General features: G+C 37.7%; 1 protein-coding gene across 1 annotated transcript in view; it reads left to right on the top strand.

Moving 5' to 3' along the window:
* Window positions 1-1,338: 1,338 nt before the first annotated feature.
* The window catches only part of ssh1a (slingshot protein phosphatase 1a), a 31,877-nt gene continuing 14,307 nt past the window's right edge, over window positions 1,339-18,908 (top strand). The window contains exons 1-2 of the mRNA XM_026210847.1: window positions 1,339-1,700; window positions 7,579-7,616. Of these exons, the coding sequence (XP_026066632.1) occupies window positions 1,623-1,700; window positions 7,579-7,616 (116 nt within the window). The 5' untranslated portion in view covers window positions 1,339-1,622. The remainder of the gene's footprint in view (window positions 1,701-7,578; window positions 7,617-18,908) is intronic.

Raw genomic sequence — 18,908 nt, 5'->3', positions numbered from 1 at the left:
TGTCTAACAGACATTTCTTGCTAGATGAAGGTCCATCACCTTCAAATAAAAATTGCCAAGAACTGCTTGTGGTTCCAGCAAACCCATCGTTTCATGGAAATTTCAAGATCCAGTGAGGCACATAACCATAACTCTTATAAAAACAGCCAGAAACCTTGAAGTTATGATTGATGATCAGCTGACTCACTTTGTTAAAACTGTCCAGTCCTGCAGATTTGCTTAATTCAACATCAAGAAGATCAGGACCTTTCTTTTGAAACATGCTGCACAACTCCTTGTACAAGCTCTTGTTCTGTCCAGGCTGGACTATTGCAATGCTCTCTTGGCAGGTCTTGCAGACAGTTCTGTCAAACCTTTATAATAAATCCAGAAAGTGGCAGCAAGATTAATGTTTAATGAGCCAAATGGAAGGCCGCCACACTCCGTTTATCAATTTGCACTGGCTACCGATAGCAGCCCGGCATTGATGTTTGCCTACAAAAGCACCACTGGCTCTGCACCCCTTTACCTTAATTCATTTCTTCAGAGTTATGTGCCACTAGAATCTTGATTTCTGCAAGTGACCATCACTTTATTGTGCCATCCCAAAGAGGCACAAAATCACTTTCACAGTCTTTTACATTAAATGTTCACTCCTCGTGGAATGACCTGCCCCACTCAATCTGAGCAGCTGAGTCCTTGGTCATCTTCTAGAATGGCCTAAAAACACATCTCTTCCATCTTTATTTGATCCTCTATCTTCTTTTTGTATTCTATCTGTTTTCTTTTTATTTATTGTATCATTTAAAAAACTTGCTATGTGTACTGCATTAACCCCCGAGACTTGTTACTCTGGCTCGTCACATCGTGATGCCAGTAGGGGGCGACAAGTGTCTTTATGTGCAACATTGAGTCACTGATGTTATTAAATTAACCATTCAACCAGTTTTTATTCGAGTCATTTATGACTGCAACATCATCTACATCCATTTTGTCAAATGCTTGACATGCTTTTATCAAGCTATAAAAACAACAACAATAGGAGCAGCATCCTAAATAAACCGAGCTTCACTTAATATCATACAGGAGGTACTAGACTCCCGAGTTCATTCAAATGGCCAAAGAAATCCCTCGTTCAGATTCAAAACACTGACTCGTTCACTAAAGGGCGTGTTTGTTCGGTAAGTCCAACCAATGATAAGCGCCTACATCGCTCGTACTCGAATACTATTGGTCCGTACCACTGTCAGTCTTTGATTGGAAAAAGGGTCAACGCGCTTTCAAAGGGAGGGACTCGTTAGCCGAAAATTTGAAGTGAATCGTTCACTTTCAAGATTCATTCAAAAACACCGATTCGTTCACAACAGAGACAACACTACAGGCTGTGTGTGTGAACTGAAGGCAGCCACATGCGGCAGTGAGTGAGAATGAGAAGCACCAAAACATCATCCAGCTCATGTCAAAACGGAATCAGCGACACAAAACACTGCTCAGTCATGGCCTTTTAACAACAGTAACATCGAGCGCGCGGAGTCGCAGAGCTATCGCCGTGTATCTAGCGCCGCTGCTGGGGGAAAATCCGCTAAGTAGTCGGTTTAGCTCGTGACAGATAGACTGGCCGTTGTGCTGGGAGATCTCCATCCATGGCTCTGGTAACCCTGCAGCGCTCGCCCACTCCCAGCGCGGCGTCAACTTCCAGCACCGCCACCAACGCGGGGGAGGTAAGCGGAAATAAACACGGCCAGATGGGATGGGATGATGGAATGATTAACAAAAACATAGCATAGCCCTTCTATATGAGTCACGTAGGCCCAATGCTAATACAGCTCAGGATGTAAAGCTAACTAGCGGCATGCCATCAGGGTTGAGGGGAATTGAATGCTGTGTCACTGCGTCTTTCTGCTGTTGTGAGATGACAAGATTCGCCTTTGGGCTTTTTGTGGACTATACATGGCATTCTTGACGTGACTTCTTAAATTCAACGTCATAATTTACCCTTATCTTATCTGTTTTGTGATTGAGCTTCATCTGTGTTGTTAGACATGGTTGTGATGCTCTTGAGCTGAATCCTGTCTCCACAGCTGAAAGTGTTTGACAGGATTGTTGTACTTTATTATACTAATGGCTTGTTTCCAGGCTGTGCTGTAATTTGTGGTTTAATGATTGCGAAAGAATATGTCTGATTTTAGTGAAAAAACACCCACTGTTTTGTTTGGTACAGATTGGTTTAACTAAGTATTATTCATGGATGTTATGTCAAGCCATAAAGTATGTTCTACTTAAACGGTAAACACATATGAAGAAGACCTTTTGTAAAAAATATAAAATAAAAAAAGAGAATAAAATAAGAAGGTGAAAAACTTGAGACATATCAACCGTCCGTTAAAAAACGGTTTTATTTTAAATGAAGCCCCTTCTTGGGCGCCAAAGTGTTTACATCACGTGAGCAGAGCAGGTGAGTGCGCCAGTGCGAGGTGATATGCAAAGCATAAGCATAATCTTAAAAAAAAACTTAACACATTCTTAAATTATCTTAAAATATATCTAACATTACTAGTGTAATAGTTAATAATTAAATCTTCAAAGACACTTAATGTTAAGAAATGCACCTTTTTTATTTTAAGCTGTAATGACATCTTTTATGTACTGTGAATGATATATTTAATATTAATAGCATATTATTTTTTTCTGTGTTCTTTTCTTTCCAATATCTTTGTCCTATTCCGAATACAGTTATTACTGTTTGTGAGTATACAGCTTGCTTGAGATTTTTCAAAACTGTTTGTTAATCTTTTTTTTTTTTGAATTTCAATAAAATAATTAAAATAAAAGTGCATCCAAACAAAACAAACACGATTAATTATATTACAGAAACAATGTAACAGTTGTCATAGGTGGGATGAATAGGAACCAGCTAAACTGAAACAAATCTTTCTGGTAGAACCTTTAAATGGCACAATGTGTATATACCACTACATTTTGTGAAAGTATCATTGAAGTGTTGCTTCTGTCATTGTATGTAGTATCAGTAGAGGGAGTAGTTTGTTTACACCTCATGATTTTGTGTTGTACTGTGTTTCCATTCTTTTGGTCAAGCTATGTTAAAAGGGGAACAGTCAAAAGGGCTATTCTTTATACAAAGAAACTATCCAACAACAGAAATACTAAGCATTACTTTGTCCTATTCCCCACAGTTCCTACTTTGTGCTTCCACACACATGCCAAGTATCACGTTATAATTTCATGAACATCACTTCTATATCTGAATGGTGCAGGTTTGTGGGGAGTAAATTTTTTTTTACACTAGTGTAGTGTCTCTTCTTGAGCTGCCATTCTTTGTGTGAAAGTTAAAGGTCTGCCCCCTAAGGCCTGCATTTCTGCTCGACAGAAATTTAAATCGAAGTCATTGTGCCCTTGCACAGCTAAGCTGCTCTCATGCGATGAAAGGCCTCCTGTTTTTACCTTTTCATTAGGAGCGAGACCCTTTTAGCCAGTCTCACCAGGAGAGCTGTATTGCCTTTCATTGTTAGTGATTCTCAGGTGGTGGTTCAACAAAGTAAAAAGCAATTTTCTTGTAGGCTTTAATTGTCTTTCATTCATGAAAGCACCCCACCTTCATAATAGTTGCTGACATCATAGTTGCCTTAGAAATCCATTTTTACACCCAGTAGGGGGCATAAAATGTCTACACATTTGAAAGGGAGTGCACAAAACACACTGACATGGTCTGAAGATTACTCTACTATGAGACTAACTAAAGCATAATGAATTTTAGATATTTTGTATACTATTATTTTGATAAACACAGTTCAGTAGCAGTACCAGGGTCCGATTATTAATATGCTTGAAACTCTGTAATGTGGTATTTTACTTCTTAGTTGTGCTAAATCTTTTTTTTTTTCATTAGGTTCAGATCTTTAATGTTTAAATCTATATTGTGGTTAAATTTAAAGGCTTGTTCTCACAAAGGATGATGACTATTATGATAAAGATATACAGTAGTCCACATCTCAACTATAATGGTTATGTCACAAATGAACGATAACATTGGAATCACATACAGAATGATTAAAACTATTAATAGCTAATCAGAATCTGTCCTGCTGTAAAGAGCTCGAGCATTTCAAGCGAGACATTTCAAAACTGTAGCCCGTGCTTATAATAAACAGAATGTTATTGTGTGTTGGTTTGGATGCTAATGTAGTGATCGTTATTGTTTTTGTTCTCAGTGTTAATGGGCCTTAAAATAATTGCGCAACGTGCTACGCTAGCAAGGACACACGCTATTTAGGATTCACAGCACAATCTCAAACATGAGGACTGGGGAACATGCAGCTGCAGTGATGTCATCTCATGCAGAGACTGAGGGAGAGAGAGGGAGGGAGGGAGGGATAGACCAATTCAAAGGATAGATAGAGTAATGAGAGAGATGTAAAATAAAAACAAGGTTTAAGTTTACAAGGCTGAAATTCTGCAGAAGCTTTGTGTGTAGTATTTGAGTTAATGTAACATGAAATAAAAATGTAAACACTTTATTTTCTTGAAGTATTAGTTTGTATAAAAAATTAAATGCTGTCATTCTTTAATTCAATTCAATTCAATTCAGGTTGATTTGTATAGAGCAGTGCTTCCCAAACCTGTCCTGGAGGACTCCTGCCCTGCACCTTTTGTTTGTCTCTCTTATCTAACACACCTGATTCAACTCATCAGCTCATTAGTAGAGACTGCAAGAACTAAACTGGGTGTGTCTGATTAGGGAGACATACAAAATGAGCAGGGCAGGCGGTCCTCCAGGACAGGTTTGGGAAGCACTAGAGCTTTTAATGATACAAATCATTGCAAAGCAAATTTACAGAAAATGAAGTTTCTACAGTATATTTAGTAGTAGTGTGTGTTGTTTCAGGGTTGGCATCATCCGAGGTCCTCTGTGGGGTCAGCATCATCTCTTCTCAGGTGTTCTGGATTCAGACTAGAGCCTGTGAAAATCCTAGTTACCACGGGATGTCAAAAAGAGAAAAAAATAAAGACAAACAAGCAAAATGTATTTGTTTAACCCAAGCTAAAGAATAATAATCTGCATTTGATAAGATACAACTGCACTACAAGATTGTAAAAGGCATTATTTGAATGCTTGGCCTAAGAGATGTGTCTTAAATCTAGATTTAAACAGAGAGAGTGTCTCTAAACCCTGAACATTATCAGGAAGGCTATTCTAGAGCTTGGGAGCCAAATGTGAAAAAGCTTTACCTCCTTTAGTGGATTTTGCTATCCTAGGAACTACCAAAAGTCAAGCGTTTTGTGACCTTAGGGAGCATGATTGATTGTAGGGTGGCAGAAGACTAGTTAGGTAATAGTTAAGGGCCTTATAGGTAAATAATAATATTTTGTAACTGATACAGAACTTAATAGGTAGCCAGTGCAGAGACTGTACTGTACTGTATGTCATGATCTATTGTATCAAATGCAGCACTAAGATCAAGTGAAACTAGCAATGAGATGCTGCCTTGGTCTGACACAAGAAGCAAGTCATTTGTAATTTTAACAAGTGTCGTTTCTATTCTATGGTGGAGCCTAAAACCTGACTGAAATACTTCATAAAGATTTTTTTGCAGGATGGAAATAAAAAAATAAAAGTAGGCCTAGTTCAGAAGTGGTCCCTTTAACTCTTGCATTGCACATTTTCTGAAACCTGTGGAATTGTATAGCTTTGTGTCTAATCTGTTGATTCAGTTCACAGATTAATTCGAAATGATTTAGTAACAAATCATCCGGTCCAAATCACTGATTCAGTGATCTGACTCTTCAAGGCAAGGCAAGTTTATTTATAAAGCACATTTCGTACACAATGGTAATTCAAAGTGCTTTTCAGCTTCAGTTAAAGGGTCATTATTTACTCACCCTCATGTCGTTTCAAACCCGTAAGACCTTTGTTCACCTTCAGAACACAAATTAAGATATTTTTTATGAAATCTGAGAGCTTTCTGAATTCTGACCCTGCATGCAGCAACGCAACTGACATGTTGAAGGCCCATAAAGATACTAAGGTCATTGTTAAAATAGTCCATGTGACGCGAGTCGTTCGTCCGTAATTTTATGATTCTATGAAAGTAAGTTTTGTGAAAACCAAAATATTTACTTGTCTCAACAATTTCTCTGTGTCAGTCTTCGATGGGCATTTACAATAGTACCACGACATGTGTGTGTCTTCCTCTGCTTGCAAACAAGCCACAGTGCATTCAGGTTTTAAGTTCGAACACCAGCTCATCACACGCGTGCATCGTGAAGTTTGTGTTCCAAAGATGAATCAAGGTCTTACGATTTTGGAACAAAGTGAGTGTTGAGTAATTTTCATTTTGGGGTGAACTATCTATCTATCTATATATATATATATATATCAATCCCTTTAATCTCACTGGGCAGGAAGGTTAACAGAGAATAACAACTTAAATTTTTTTTCTGATTTAAGTGATAAGACAAATAATTTCCACCTGAAAATAGGACTCACTCGATGTACATAAACAAAATTTACTGTCAGGAGAAAACCCCACCCATTCACGTCAGAGCTTACTGTCTGTATTACACATTTCACTCTATTGCAATAATTCTACTCTGAGAAACTTAATTCAGTTTAATACCCCCTTAATATAATAACACTGGAATTAAACATACGGTTCCACTCGAATGCTCAGCAACATAGTGACTTCTGTCTTCTTATTTTTCACCTTTCACCTCCTGCTACAAATCTGTTCATCCACTTAATGTGTTATAAATCACGGAGAAGCTTCATGCTTCCAAAATGTCTGTTTCTGTTCACAAACCTCATTGTTTCCACTTCTCATTCAGCCCTGCTTATAAAGTTTTATAAGCCTAGCTTCTGCATGAAGGGAGAGATTGTGGTACGTGACAGAATCTCTAGTTCCCCGACACGGTTTCTTCACCTTCAGGCATCTGTCACATCTGACCATGGCACACTCCCCGGCCTTCATTCAGTGCTCATACCACTATCAGTAACCTAATAATCAGGGCCTTCACGTTCACATACAGTGAAGAGCTATTTTAAAAACACTCTTTGTTATGATGAAACCTTATCTTAAGGAGAGGCCCCATTCTTCACCTTTCAGCTTTGAGAGAACATTTCTTCTTTGTCATATTACGCTGCTGTGAACAGTGATATATCAAAGCTTTTTTTGTTATTTGGGACACAGAGGTCTTGTATTGTGCTACACATTTAGCAAAGAAAGAGAGCAAGATCGTGTGGGGGGAATGAACCATGTTTAGACCGGATTGTTGTGCGTTGCGCTGGGTTTGAGTCGGGTGAGGTTGTGGAATTTGGAAACGTTCCGAGGCCTGAGGGATTCTTGCCTCTCTGACATTTTCACAGCATATGCTGAATTTATAACTTATAATTTGGTTTAGGTAGAAGATGCATGAAGACATGATTAGATTTATTACATCAGAAAATCCTACATCCTGCTCTCTTCTTTATCTCAAGGCTCAAAGCAATAAAATTCAAACAGAACAGTGTGGACATGTTTGAGTGATCTGTTGTTTTAGATGACTGACTTCTGTTTCCCTCACACTTTCTTTTTGTTTTTCCAGGACTTTGGAAGTGATGATGAACGCCGGCTAAATCAGAGGTAACGACTGACTTTCAAATGCAAGTTTTTCTGTGTGTGTGTGTGTGTGTGTCTGTCAGAAGCAGATGATGAAGAGTCTGTCAGTTCCATGATGGGAAGAGTCTTCATTGCACCCTGTAGTTTGCGAGATGGTTCTGCTCCACTCTTCTAACACATATAATCAAAGATATCTGAGCCCAGGCGTCTGATCACTGCTTTCACAGCAGCTCTAACACCACAGTGGGTTTTTATTACAGTTTCAGTCTTCATCGACTGAAGTCAGATCAAGTGGATTTAATTTGAGACAAACATCTCGCTGGCTTTCCCATATCAGACACTATATCCTTCCTAATGAATATTTGTCTTATTAGAGCGATCTAGTTCCTTGCTATTCAGTGACTGTAGTGGACAGATGGGTTAAATGAGTGTTTAGTAGAGTTAGCAGTTACCTTCTGCAGGGCTCCAGACTGGAATGGTTTCTAAAATGAATAATTTAGGAGCGAAACTGAATGTTTTACAATCTAGGCTCATTGGAAAAATGTGGCTTTACCTACATCTTTTGCAACACTTCTAAAATGCACCTATACATACAATTCAGTTTGGATCTGAAATCACCACTAGTATCATTTGAACAACTTTTATTTATTCTTGTGCAACATATATTTAAGGGAAGATTATTGAATGACAAATACTTATTTTCTCACACTCACGTTTTTTCCCATTTGCTTTGCATAGACATTCATGTATGGCTTTTCGAATGTTGTAAATTGTTCTCCTGTGACAAAGAGCTCAAAGACTTGTAAGCAAGCTAAACAGGTGTGATTGCTTGAGCAAATGTGTTTGCATCTCATTTCAGTCTAGGTGGTATGTTTCCTTTTAGCACCACTCCCTGGACATTGGCGTGAAACTTGCAAACAACAATGCAGTATCATTCTGCCGAAATATTGCCACAGGGACATTTACCAATGAGCCTGGGTTTCGGTATTTAGTTGCCAAATTGCAGAATCAGTTTTATTCCATGTCACAAGCAAGTTTTTTTTTTTTTTTTTTTTTTTTGTCAAACTTTAATTCTTTATTTTTTGTCGCATTTGCAACTATTTCGCTCACATTCATGTTGATACTAAAAAATACTTTGTCATGCATTTAAATGAAATCATGAATGAAACTGCATGCATGACATTTTAGTTTCATTTTTTTATGTTAAAATATTTTAGAGGGGAGGAACTATTTTTTGGACTGATGACAGACATTTAGAATATTTTGGAAAATCTTTGTTTTTCAGTATTTGTTTTTTGTTTTTGTGACGCTGAGAAATACAATTGTAAAAATATGCTGATGCAAGAATCAATGCAGTATATATGATTTCACAGGCACATCCTTGGTCTTTAAAATAAGGCCTTTTCCAGGAGGGAAGGCGTTTGTCCAGACTGTGTTTTTTCATTGAACATATCTTTTAGAGGACGTATTAATCTAGGACCTGTGTCTGCTGGGATTGGACTAATGTCCCAGTCCTTTCAAACTTTGAATCTAGGTCACCATTAAGGGTGGGAGAAAAGTTCTTAAGAGAAAAGTCGTTCACTGATGTGCATTTCTTTGTGAAACTCTGAGCTCTGTATTTCAGTGTTGCCATCTAGGTATCGGTCAAACAAGGTCAATATTCAACTCGTGAAGACTGTTGGAATTCTTATGTATAGTACAGATGGAGGAGCTAAAGGAAGAGGATGTGTACAGAGGAAGATTTGTCATTCTACAGGTCACATGACATCCTCAAAGGTCACATTGCTCAGGAAATAACTATCGTGTTGACTGTAAACTCAACACAAATTGAATCAATAGCAATTTTTGTCCTACATTTACATTTTCTGTCTAAATGACAGTAGAGGTACTTTAATGACTTGTTTGTTTCGTGCTTTTAGTAAAAGTATCTGTGAATAAACGGCTTGTAAGAAACACATTCAAATGGACTAATCCCCAGAACGTGTGCGCACAGGGATAATGAGTACTTTGTTAAAGACTAAAAAGAAACTGTCGTTTTTTATTTTGATCAATCTTAGAAAAGGGACTGGAGGAGCTACTGTGCCAGTTAGATGCATGAACCCACTAACGCCGTCTGTCTGTTTTCTGCTGGATGGAAGCACATGTGCCGTGTGTGACCTACATAAGGTCATCTGATAAGCCAAAGAGCAGTTGTTCCCTCAGCGCATTTTAAGTGCTTTTTAGTACTTTCTGTCCATCTCGGTGTCTTTCTCGCTCCGTTTGCCCTGTGATTGGTTTAGAGTGTTTCTGTAAAAACAGGATGTGAGAAAAAGACTCTGAGATTCCAGCGTTAGCGATTGCAAACACAATGGAGGCTGTGTCTGATTTCTGTATCTTCCTGTGACTCATAGATAAGACTTGAGTCCCTCAGCACTTCTTAACCAAACAGAGTTTCTTTCAAAGACCAATTAGAGAGAACATACAGTGAACCCAAAAAGAAGTGGGCACTTAAGCTACACTTATATGCGAAATAAATAAATAATTATAACAATAAATACGAAAGTAATTTCAAAATCAATTTGAGATCACTTGGTTAAGTCATTGCAAAAGTGACTTAGAAAGTAAAGTTTGTTCTGAAAATAGCTCTAGCATCATTTGTTTCAGAACTACTTGTTTTAATGTATTTATTAGTACTGGTTAATGATTAATCGCAGTTAATCACATCCAAAATAACAGTTTTTGTGTTTACTGTGTATATTTATTATGTGTATGCATGTATGCATATATTTAAGAACAATTTTATGGATATAAATGTATGTAAATATTTTCTTAATATATACTGTATGTGTGTCTTTATATATGCATAATAAATATACACAGTACACACACACATATTTTGTAAACAAAAACGTTCATTTTGGATACGATTAACGTGATTAATCATAGCCCAGGACTTTTAGTTTTATCATACAGGTTTCCCAAACTGGTGTTTGCAAAGCCATCGAGGTTTATGAAGGAACTGCAGAGAGTTCCAATAAATAATTCAAATAAAAAAATGAAATCTAGGAAAATTAGATATAAAGATTGTTTTGTTTTTTTATTTGTTTGCGTGCATGTCATGTGACCATTAACTGACAAACACCGAGACAATTTAAACTTAAAACACCTTAATTATGGAATTGTTTCTTATAAAACATGCAGCTTTTCACCTCACAAGTCGTTAATTGATGGACTGGAGTCGTGTGGATTATTGTGTTGTTTTGATCAACTGTTTGGACATCCACCCATTCAATTGGTGAGCGAGTGATGTAATACTACACTTCTCCAAATCTGTTCTGAAGGAGAAACAAACATCTTGGATGCACAAGGGTCAATATATTGTTAGCAAATTTTCATTATTGAACTACTAAATTAGTCTGAATACTTATTGAGGCCACTGTATCTTCTAGAAATTCCAATTTTACTAATGTTCAACCTTTATTCTGTATGTTCATGGGACTATCCAGAGCACAGGAAAGTTGTGTGTGCTGGGAACAGGATGTCCTAGAGGCTCATGTGAAACAAATCCTCTTTTAATGAGGAAAAACAAGGTTCAGATAAAGTCACTAGTGCAACAGATGCATAGAGCTAAATAAAACAATGGAAGAACAGCAGCATCAGCACTTCTTCCACACAAACAGCCATTTTAGACAATAAAACTTAAGAAGGAACTGAAACCAGTTGTTTTGGAGTAGGTCAGTCTAGAGTCTGAGCACGCTGTTCTGAAGGTACAAACTGTTAAATGTTAAATAGGTCATGGACTGAGCATTCCAACTTGCCTTGTTCCATTCAATATTGTGCAATTATTAGAACGTGACAGATTCCCACTATTTGATGTAATTCGTTTATGCACACATGTAAAGACCTGTCCTTCTGCCTGAGCTCTTTGATTCCTAAAGTAAAACCTAATGGTAGTTTGAACCTGACAAGTTCCTTTTCTCTTGCCTAAGACTGACTTTTCTTGTATTTTCCTGAAATAATGTGTTGTGGCAGAATCTTCAATGCTGTTACGTGCAACTTGTGGTTTAGTGTGAACTCTGTGGAAAGGGCTGATGAATGGCATGGCTTTGAATATTTGTAATGCAGATATATAGCATGTCCATGCAAATGAGAATACGTTTTGTTTGTATTTACTGCAGTTTTATGGTCACATGGTGACCCATTGTTGTTGAACATAAATAGCCCAGTTTGTGAGTAAATAATTACTGTTAGCGATGCACAATAAATCTGTACATTTTATAGGCATATTGATAAATAGTCACAAAATGTTTTGCCAGATTGCATAGTCTTGCAAATTACAAGCAAACACAGGAAACCGTTTTTTTTTTTTTTTATCAGAAAAATTGTAGTTTGATTACTTTTTCCCAAGTTGTGCTGCTTTACTGTGACCTATGCCTTCAAGCATTTTGAAAGAGGCATAGCTGGATCAGAAAGTATTTTGTGGTATCTGGATGATTTGGCTAAACAGAGGAGCCCCTTAAATGTGACCCTTATCAGAGACAGAACCCCTCTAAAAGCTGTAACCCTAATCTTGCCCTTTGAGAGATGTACACAGGAATGCCCACTGACCCGGCCAAAGACTTTTCCTGTGAAATCAACCAGGCGGCACAGCATTGAGCCAGCTGGTGATTTCACCAAACAGACACCGAGGCAGGAGCAGCCAAGCACAGCAGTCTATGTTTATGTTTGGGTGCAGCTGTAGTGTATATTAGGTGTGTGGATGTCTCTGATCTGTTAGGGAATCTACAAGTTAAAATGTTGCAGTATTGTTCTGAAAACAAAAAACATGATTTACAGTTGATCTTGGTGCTCTAATTTTGAACAGAAATTTGACCTAATTTTTTCTTTGTCTTTAGAGGGTCTTAAAGTGCACTTTCAGCCAATAATAACATTTATATCTTGCTACCGACCCTGCTGATCAAAACCTAATCTAAAACCAGCCTAAGTTGGTTTGCTGTTCTTAACTGGACTTCCAGTCTGGTAAGGCTTTGGACACTTTTTAGCAGGTCATACTGTGACAAAATATTAAGTTATCAAAGAAGAGCAAACTACCTTTTTTTTCTGCAGGATGTACTTCATACCAAAACATGGTATTTCCATGTACATATTAAACTTAAAATGATCATATATATATATATATATATATATATATATATATATATATATATATATTTAAATATACAGAAATCAAATAAAGCTGAATAAAACCAATTACAAATGTGAACTGTCAGCCAGGATAGAAAGTGACCTATATGCATGAACAAGCAATTGGCCTATTATTGTATATGGCAATTAAATTCAATAGCATGACCTTTTTATTTGTTTTGCTGCCTGTTAAAAGAATAGTTCACCCAGGAATGAAAATGCACTCACCCTCAGGCCATCTAAGATGTTGATGCATTTGTTTCTTCATCTGAACAGATATGGGGAAATTTGAACATTACATCACTTGTTTACATCCAGTGGATGCTCTGCAGTAAATGAAGAAACAAACTTTTACATCTTGGATGACCTGAGGGTCAACTGTCAGCACTTTCTCAAGTTTTGGTGAACTATTCTTTTAAAATATCATTACCGTTTTCTTAAAATCACATGTTCTACCGTAAGTGAACAAAATGCATGAATGTGCAATTGAGACTATAGAGCTGTTTTCAACATCATTCTGACTCAGGCCAGTGTATGTGGCAGTTCATATGATTACTTAATAAGACCGGCATTTGGCCAACAGATTGGTGAACACTGATGTCATATGCAATTCATCATTCTCTCTTGACACTTGAGAAAAGATTGGTGCGCCGTTTCCCTCCTCCCTCTTTTTTGTCCCTCGTTTTTCCTTCGTTGCTCGGCAAGTATATAATGGAAATGTTATGTAACATCTGCTCCCAGAACAGAAGCTTTTAATCTTTTTGTGCCCGTGTGTGCAGAAAAGCGATTGTGGCACTTCTGTGTACCAGTGCAGTCTCAGCACACTGAAATAATCCAGTGAACACACACCTTACAATATACACACACACACACACACACACAACACACGCCTGATCTGTTTAAAGCTCCACATGCAGGCGTCCTTAATCGGGACACCTGTCAGGTGTTCTGGAGTCTGTCTGATAGCATTGTCATGGTTATGCTGAGTCACATGGGACGCTCCATAAGACTCATCTTGTGCTTCATGACTTACAGTGTCAAAGCGTGAACAAGTAAGGCTAATCGCTCTGGGATATACATCATGAATCTATTTAAACGCTCACACCTGTCATATATTCCCAAAACAGTGTAGTAGTACCACATTGCCAACTGTTTTAGTCTATTAGGGCTTTTTTAGGATAGACTTCTGGGAAATTCCAAAAATGATGTTGGATTGTTATCAAAGTAGGTCATTGGCAAATTCCACACAATTTTTGTTATGTGTTAAATCGTTCCAGATTAAGATTTTATGCTCATGTCTACGAGGAATTGTTCTGAATTTAAAACAAACATCTTGTGACCTAACCAATGAATATCCCTGGCTCAAAGCAACACAACCTTTTCCTTTTGTTCATTAAAACAAACTTATTTTGATCAACTGAGGGACAAGTCAGGGTTATTTTTGGTGGTAATTGACAGCACACGGCTTGTATTGAACCCAGAACATTCCTTCAGAGAGTGTAACCTGGCAGCGTTGTTTGTTTGCTGTTTTTTTTTTTTTTCGTTTTTTTTTTTGCTTGTTTCTCAGATCTTGCCGATCCAGAAAGCAAAATATTCCAAATTCCCTTCAGTATTTCCTTTCACTCAGCTTCTTTAGTTATTTCAGACGGCTCTCTTCATCTTCCTCTCTCTCCTTCCTTCTTAAATATCTCCCCTTCTTTTGTAGCTTCCCCTCGGCTGTTTCTGTTCCTTGGTGTCTCAGTTTACTCTTTGTCCTGATCAGCTTTTTGACAGAAAGAGTCAACCCTCTTCATTGGAGTACTGCTTCTTCATTTGTGTGTGTGTGTGTGTGTGTGTGTGTGTGTGTGTGTGTGTGTGTCTGTGTTTCTCAGTCAAGCTGCAGATAGTGGAGTACAGCCAGTCTTTCACTTACTGTAGTCTACTTGGGACACTCAAGGGGCGAGCTCATCCCCCGTCTCTACTCTAAATGAGATTTTAAATAGGCTTCCCTGCTTCATCTGACAGCAGCAGGCACTGTTGCCCATGCTTAGCCCATCAGAGGATTCTGGGATAGATCATTTTAAGGTGTGGCAAGCATTGAGTCCCAGCTAAGAAGGTCAGCAACACATTTCTTCCAGCTGTTAGCAGTCTCTTTTTTTTCTTTTAGTCTGACTGGCTGTCTTTAGGAACAAGTGGGATCTTTTATGCTTTTTCTCTCCATTTTTCTTTATCATTGCTGTCAGATTTGTTGGAGTCAAGCTGTTTTATTTCTTCAAGAGACACAGCAGGATCTCTGTGGTCTGCTGGTCTTCTTGCAGTGTCAGAGTTGTCTGGAGTGCTCTAATTTCAGTGCAGAGATCTCTAATGCGCACACACAGAGTGCCTCATCCCTTCCTACAAAGACAAGGGAACAGGTTTTTCCTCCTCCTAACTATTTACCGACACACACAGAGTGGGACAGAGAGAGAGAGAGGGAGGGTGTGTGTGCGTCAGTAGAAACTGGCTCACACACTCTCAGCTTTCAGAGAGCGTCAGACAGAGGAAGGGGCTGCAGACGTGCTCCTCCTCCCCTCTGCGTGCTCATAAACAGCTGGAGATCTGAGCGAAGCGTGCTGCTGCGGACCGAGGCGAGGGAGATTTCCCTGCAGCCAGCAGCAGGATGCATCTGGTTGTGGACTCCTGTCAGGAAGTTGTGCTGAAGATGCTACCGTACTTTGTGGATAATGCATTCGTCACACAGAGAAAGATCTACCACATGTGAGTGAATCGGTGGAGTCTTAGGTGAAATCGCCGCTGATGCAGATTGCAGTGCTTTGATTGATTCTTGTGAAGCATGGCTTGCACAGTAAGATCCAGAAGTCTTGAAAACAGGGATTCGGATTTCTAATTCTGGAAATGAAGAGTGTTTTAGGAGGTGTGAAGTTAATATGCAATATTTAGGATTGTGAAAAATGTCTTGGTTACTAATTAAACAAATTTGTGATAAGTGAAGTATTTACAGTTGGTCAGATCGATGTTCTTTTTTCTTTTGAAGCTCAGGATGCTGTACGGATTATTCTCAAATTGTGCTGGAGAACATGATCAGCAGGTTTTCCACCAACTTGTTATAGAGCTCCAACTGCGTCTGAGTTCTGCTGTCATTAAAGCACAAAGAAAAAAAGAAAGAATGCAAAGACATTTTAAATGTTAATTAATCATCTGAAATGATGATTTACTGTTTAACTTTTCACTCAAATTGTTGTTGTTTGGGGGTTGTAGAATATTTAATATTTTTGAAAGAAGTTTCTCCAAGGTTTAATTTATTTGATCACATGTACAATAAAAGCAATAATATTTTAAGTATTTTTTGAAATTTAAAAAAATGCTTTCTTTTTTAATATATTTTTATATTTTTGTGATGGAAAGCTGAATTCTCAGCAGCTGTTACTCTAGTTTTCAGTGTCACATGATCCTTCAGAAATCATTCTAAGATGCTGATTTGGCGCTCAACAGTTTGTTTAAAACAATTGTGCTGGTAAATATTTTTGTGGAAACCATAATACACCATTTCAGTAATTTTTTTAATTAGACATCTTTTGTAACAACGAGTATTTTCACTAGTGATTTAACATTTGGACCTTGTAATAACTGTAGTACAGCATCAAGTTATAGCAGCTGGCAGCATTCATGCATACTTCATATTTGATATTTGATCCCATGTGTGTTTGCTCTTTATGTTGGTCACATACAACAGATTTGCACTGACCTGTGAATCTTGTCTTGCCTCATCTGAACAGGGTTTTGTTGCTCTCATGTAAGAGTGATTGCCATGTTACCTGAGAGGTAGTGCTGTTGTTTGCATATCTGAATGAAAGTCATGCGGTTGTCTGATTTTGCAATTTGTATTTGCCCGGGGTTGTGTTTGAGGTGCAAACTATGTGCATTATATAAGAGTCAATGTACCACTTTGTTCCTGCAGATGGTTATTTCACAAATACTGTCAGACGGAGATGATGCAGTGCCAAATGGGTCATGACCTTCACATGAGTTTACTAACAGTTACAGTATGTGGGATTGTTAGGCCTGCATGTGTGTTTGTGTATGATACCATGCTTTGCTGTGATATGGAAAGTATTTTTTGCTTATGCATTTGTGGTGGAGTTGTGGAGAAAATATGTGTGTATGGGAGAAAGCGAGTAAGAGTTAATCAGAAGTTGTCCCTCTACTTGGGTGGGCAGATATGTTTGATGATTTACTGTCAATATAAAATTAAAGCAGCATGTTTTAATGCACTAACATCTACCCATTGTTAGTTGTGCATGTCATTGTAGACACAGTATATTAATATTTTTTATGTTGTGACTCCTAAGTATGTGAGCATTAAAACTTAAAAATGTAAAGTTAAGTTTAAATTCCAGTAGCAAAACCAGTATTAGGGTTCAAAAGTTCAACTAATTTCATGGATCTGTTCAACTTGTCTGTTTGAATCGATTCAGAATTCTGATTCATTGATTCATTAGCATTATCTTTCTCATCTACATTGATTTCACTTCCTGCTTTAAACAATTTGAATACTGTTATTTGGACCAAGTGATTGTTCCTCTGACTGAAATTAAGCTATTAAGAAAAATTAAGAAATATTGATTATGTAAAGTATACGCCTAAAATAATACTACAAACGTTAACATAAAAAACAAATAATGTGTAGAGAAAAAAAGAATTAAGTTAAATAATTTATTTGAACAATTAAATTAAAGTCAAATAATTTTGTTAATTATTATGTGGTGTTTCATGCAAGGAATTCTATTTCTATGGTTGTAGTTTTTACTTTTAAAATCTATAATTTTGTAAATTATTTTACAGTGAAATTACATGTAATGGTAACATGGTAATGTCAATTTTACAGTTAACCAATAACCAGCTTTGTACTGTATACTTTTATAGTTTTTTTTTTCTGTAAAAAAAAATAAATTATATATATATATATATTACTGTATATAAATATAATACTGTAGTAGATTTTTATTTATTTATTTTAATTAACTTTTTTTTCCAGTATAACTCTACTTCATTTGTGTGATATTGTCAGGAAAGAAAGTTGCCATTTATATTTGTGGTGCAGTTTAGATTCCAGCTGTTCATCCTACACCAGGTACCACGTATCCATCTGCGGCTGACTCTAAACTTACAAGTGAAACGTGGACAGAGGCATTTTAGAGTGGTTACTTCTCAAAACTCTTACTCACGTCATAATTACACCCTTGGAGATGAGCGTATTCTGCTCAGGGCTCGCGTATCGTCATTTACAGCTGTCTGTCTCTCAGTCATGACTCAATCCATCAGCCCAACGGCGCTGAGCTGCTTCCAGCCTTCACATAAATCGCTCAGAGGGGCGGACAGAGAGAGAACACAACAGAGAGGAGGACTGAAACAAAAGCCTCTGTGATCCGCTGACACCCTCGAGGCCTTTGGAGCCAGGGTGAGAAAGTTATAGAGGAGAATAAGAAAGGGAGGAGGAGGAAGTAGGAGAGAAAGAAAGAGACCGGTGGGCTGGAGGGTCGGGGGTACAATGCCAGTTTTGTTGCCGGTTGCTTATCATGTGATGGTTGTTCCTCTGAAGGCAGAGACACTGGAAGTCCAGTCAGGAAAAATGAGAGGGATGAGTCAGCAACGGGTCACAGCCACAGAAGGACAAGAAAACAATGTGACCCTCAAATTTTTTGCCAGCCTGTCTAACAAGTCGGCCATAACAAATCTCAGAAGAAAAGCATTGTCTTGCTGCTGTTGCCTGTTTAGCGTCAATTCTGTTTATCTAGAAAAAGCACCTGAGATGAATGGGCAGTAGCAAACATATTGCATAATTCAGCTGTATTCATGCAAGCAGATCAGTCCTAATCACAGTTCTGCTGATAAACTGTTCTCTTATAAAAGAGAGTGACAACTTCATTATTTGAACTGATGTGACTGCTTTAAATATTCAGGAGAGTGATTTCGAGAGTGTGTGCTGCATGAATATATATATAACATGCATGTGGGCATTGTAGGTTGTTTTGTACTTGTCAGAGTCACTAATGTTTGGCCAGTTATGACAAAAATTAGGGATAAAGTGCAATATTTGATATTTACTGACATTGTCTGCTGTAATGCTTACAGGCATTACTCGTATGGCAGTGTACGCATAAAACATATATGTAC

The sequence above is a fragment of the Carassius auratus genome, chromosome 30 (assembly GCF_003368295.1).
Source record: "Carassius auratus strain Wakin chromosome 30, ASM336829v1, whole genome shotgun sequence".
Classification (NCBI taxonomy): domain Eukaryota; kingdom Metazoa; phylum Chordata; class Actinopteri; order Cypriniformes; family Cyprinidae; genus Carassius; species Carassius auratus.
This window is presented reverse-complemented; position numbering and strand designations above follow the sequence as displayed.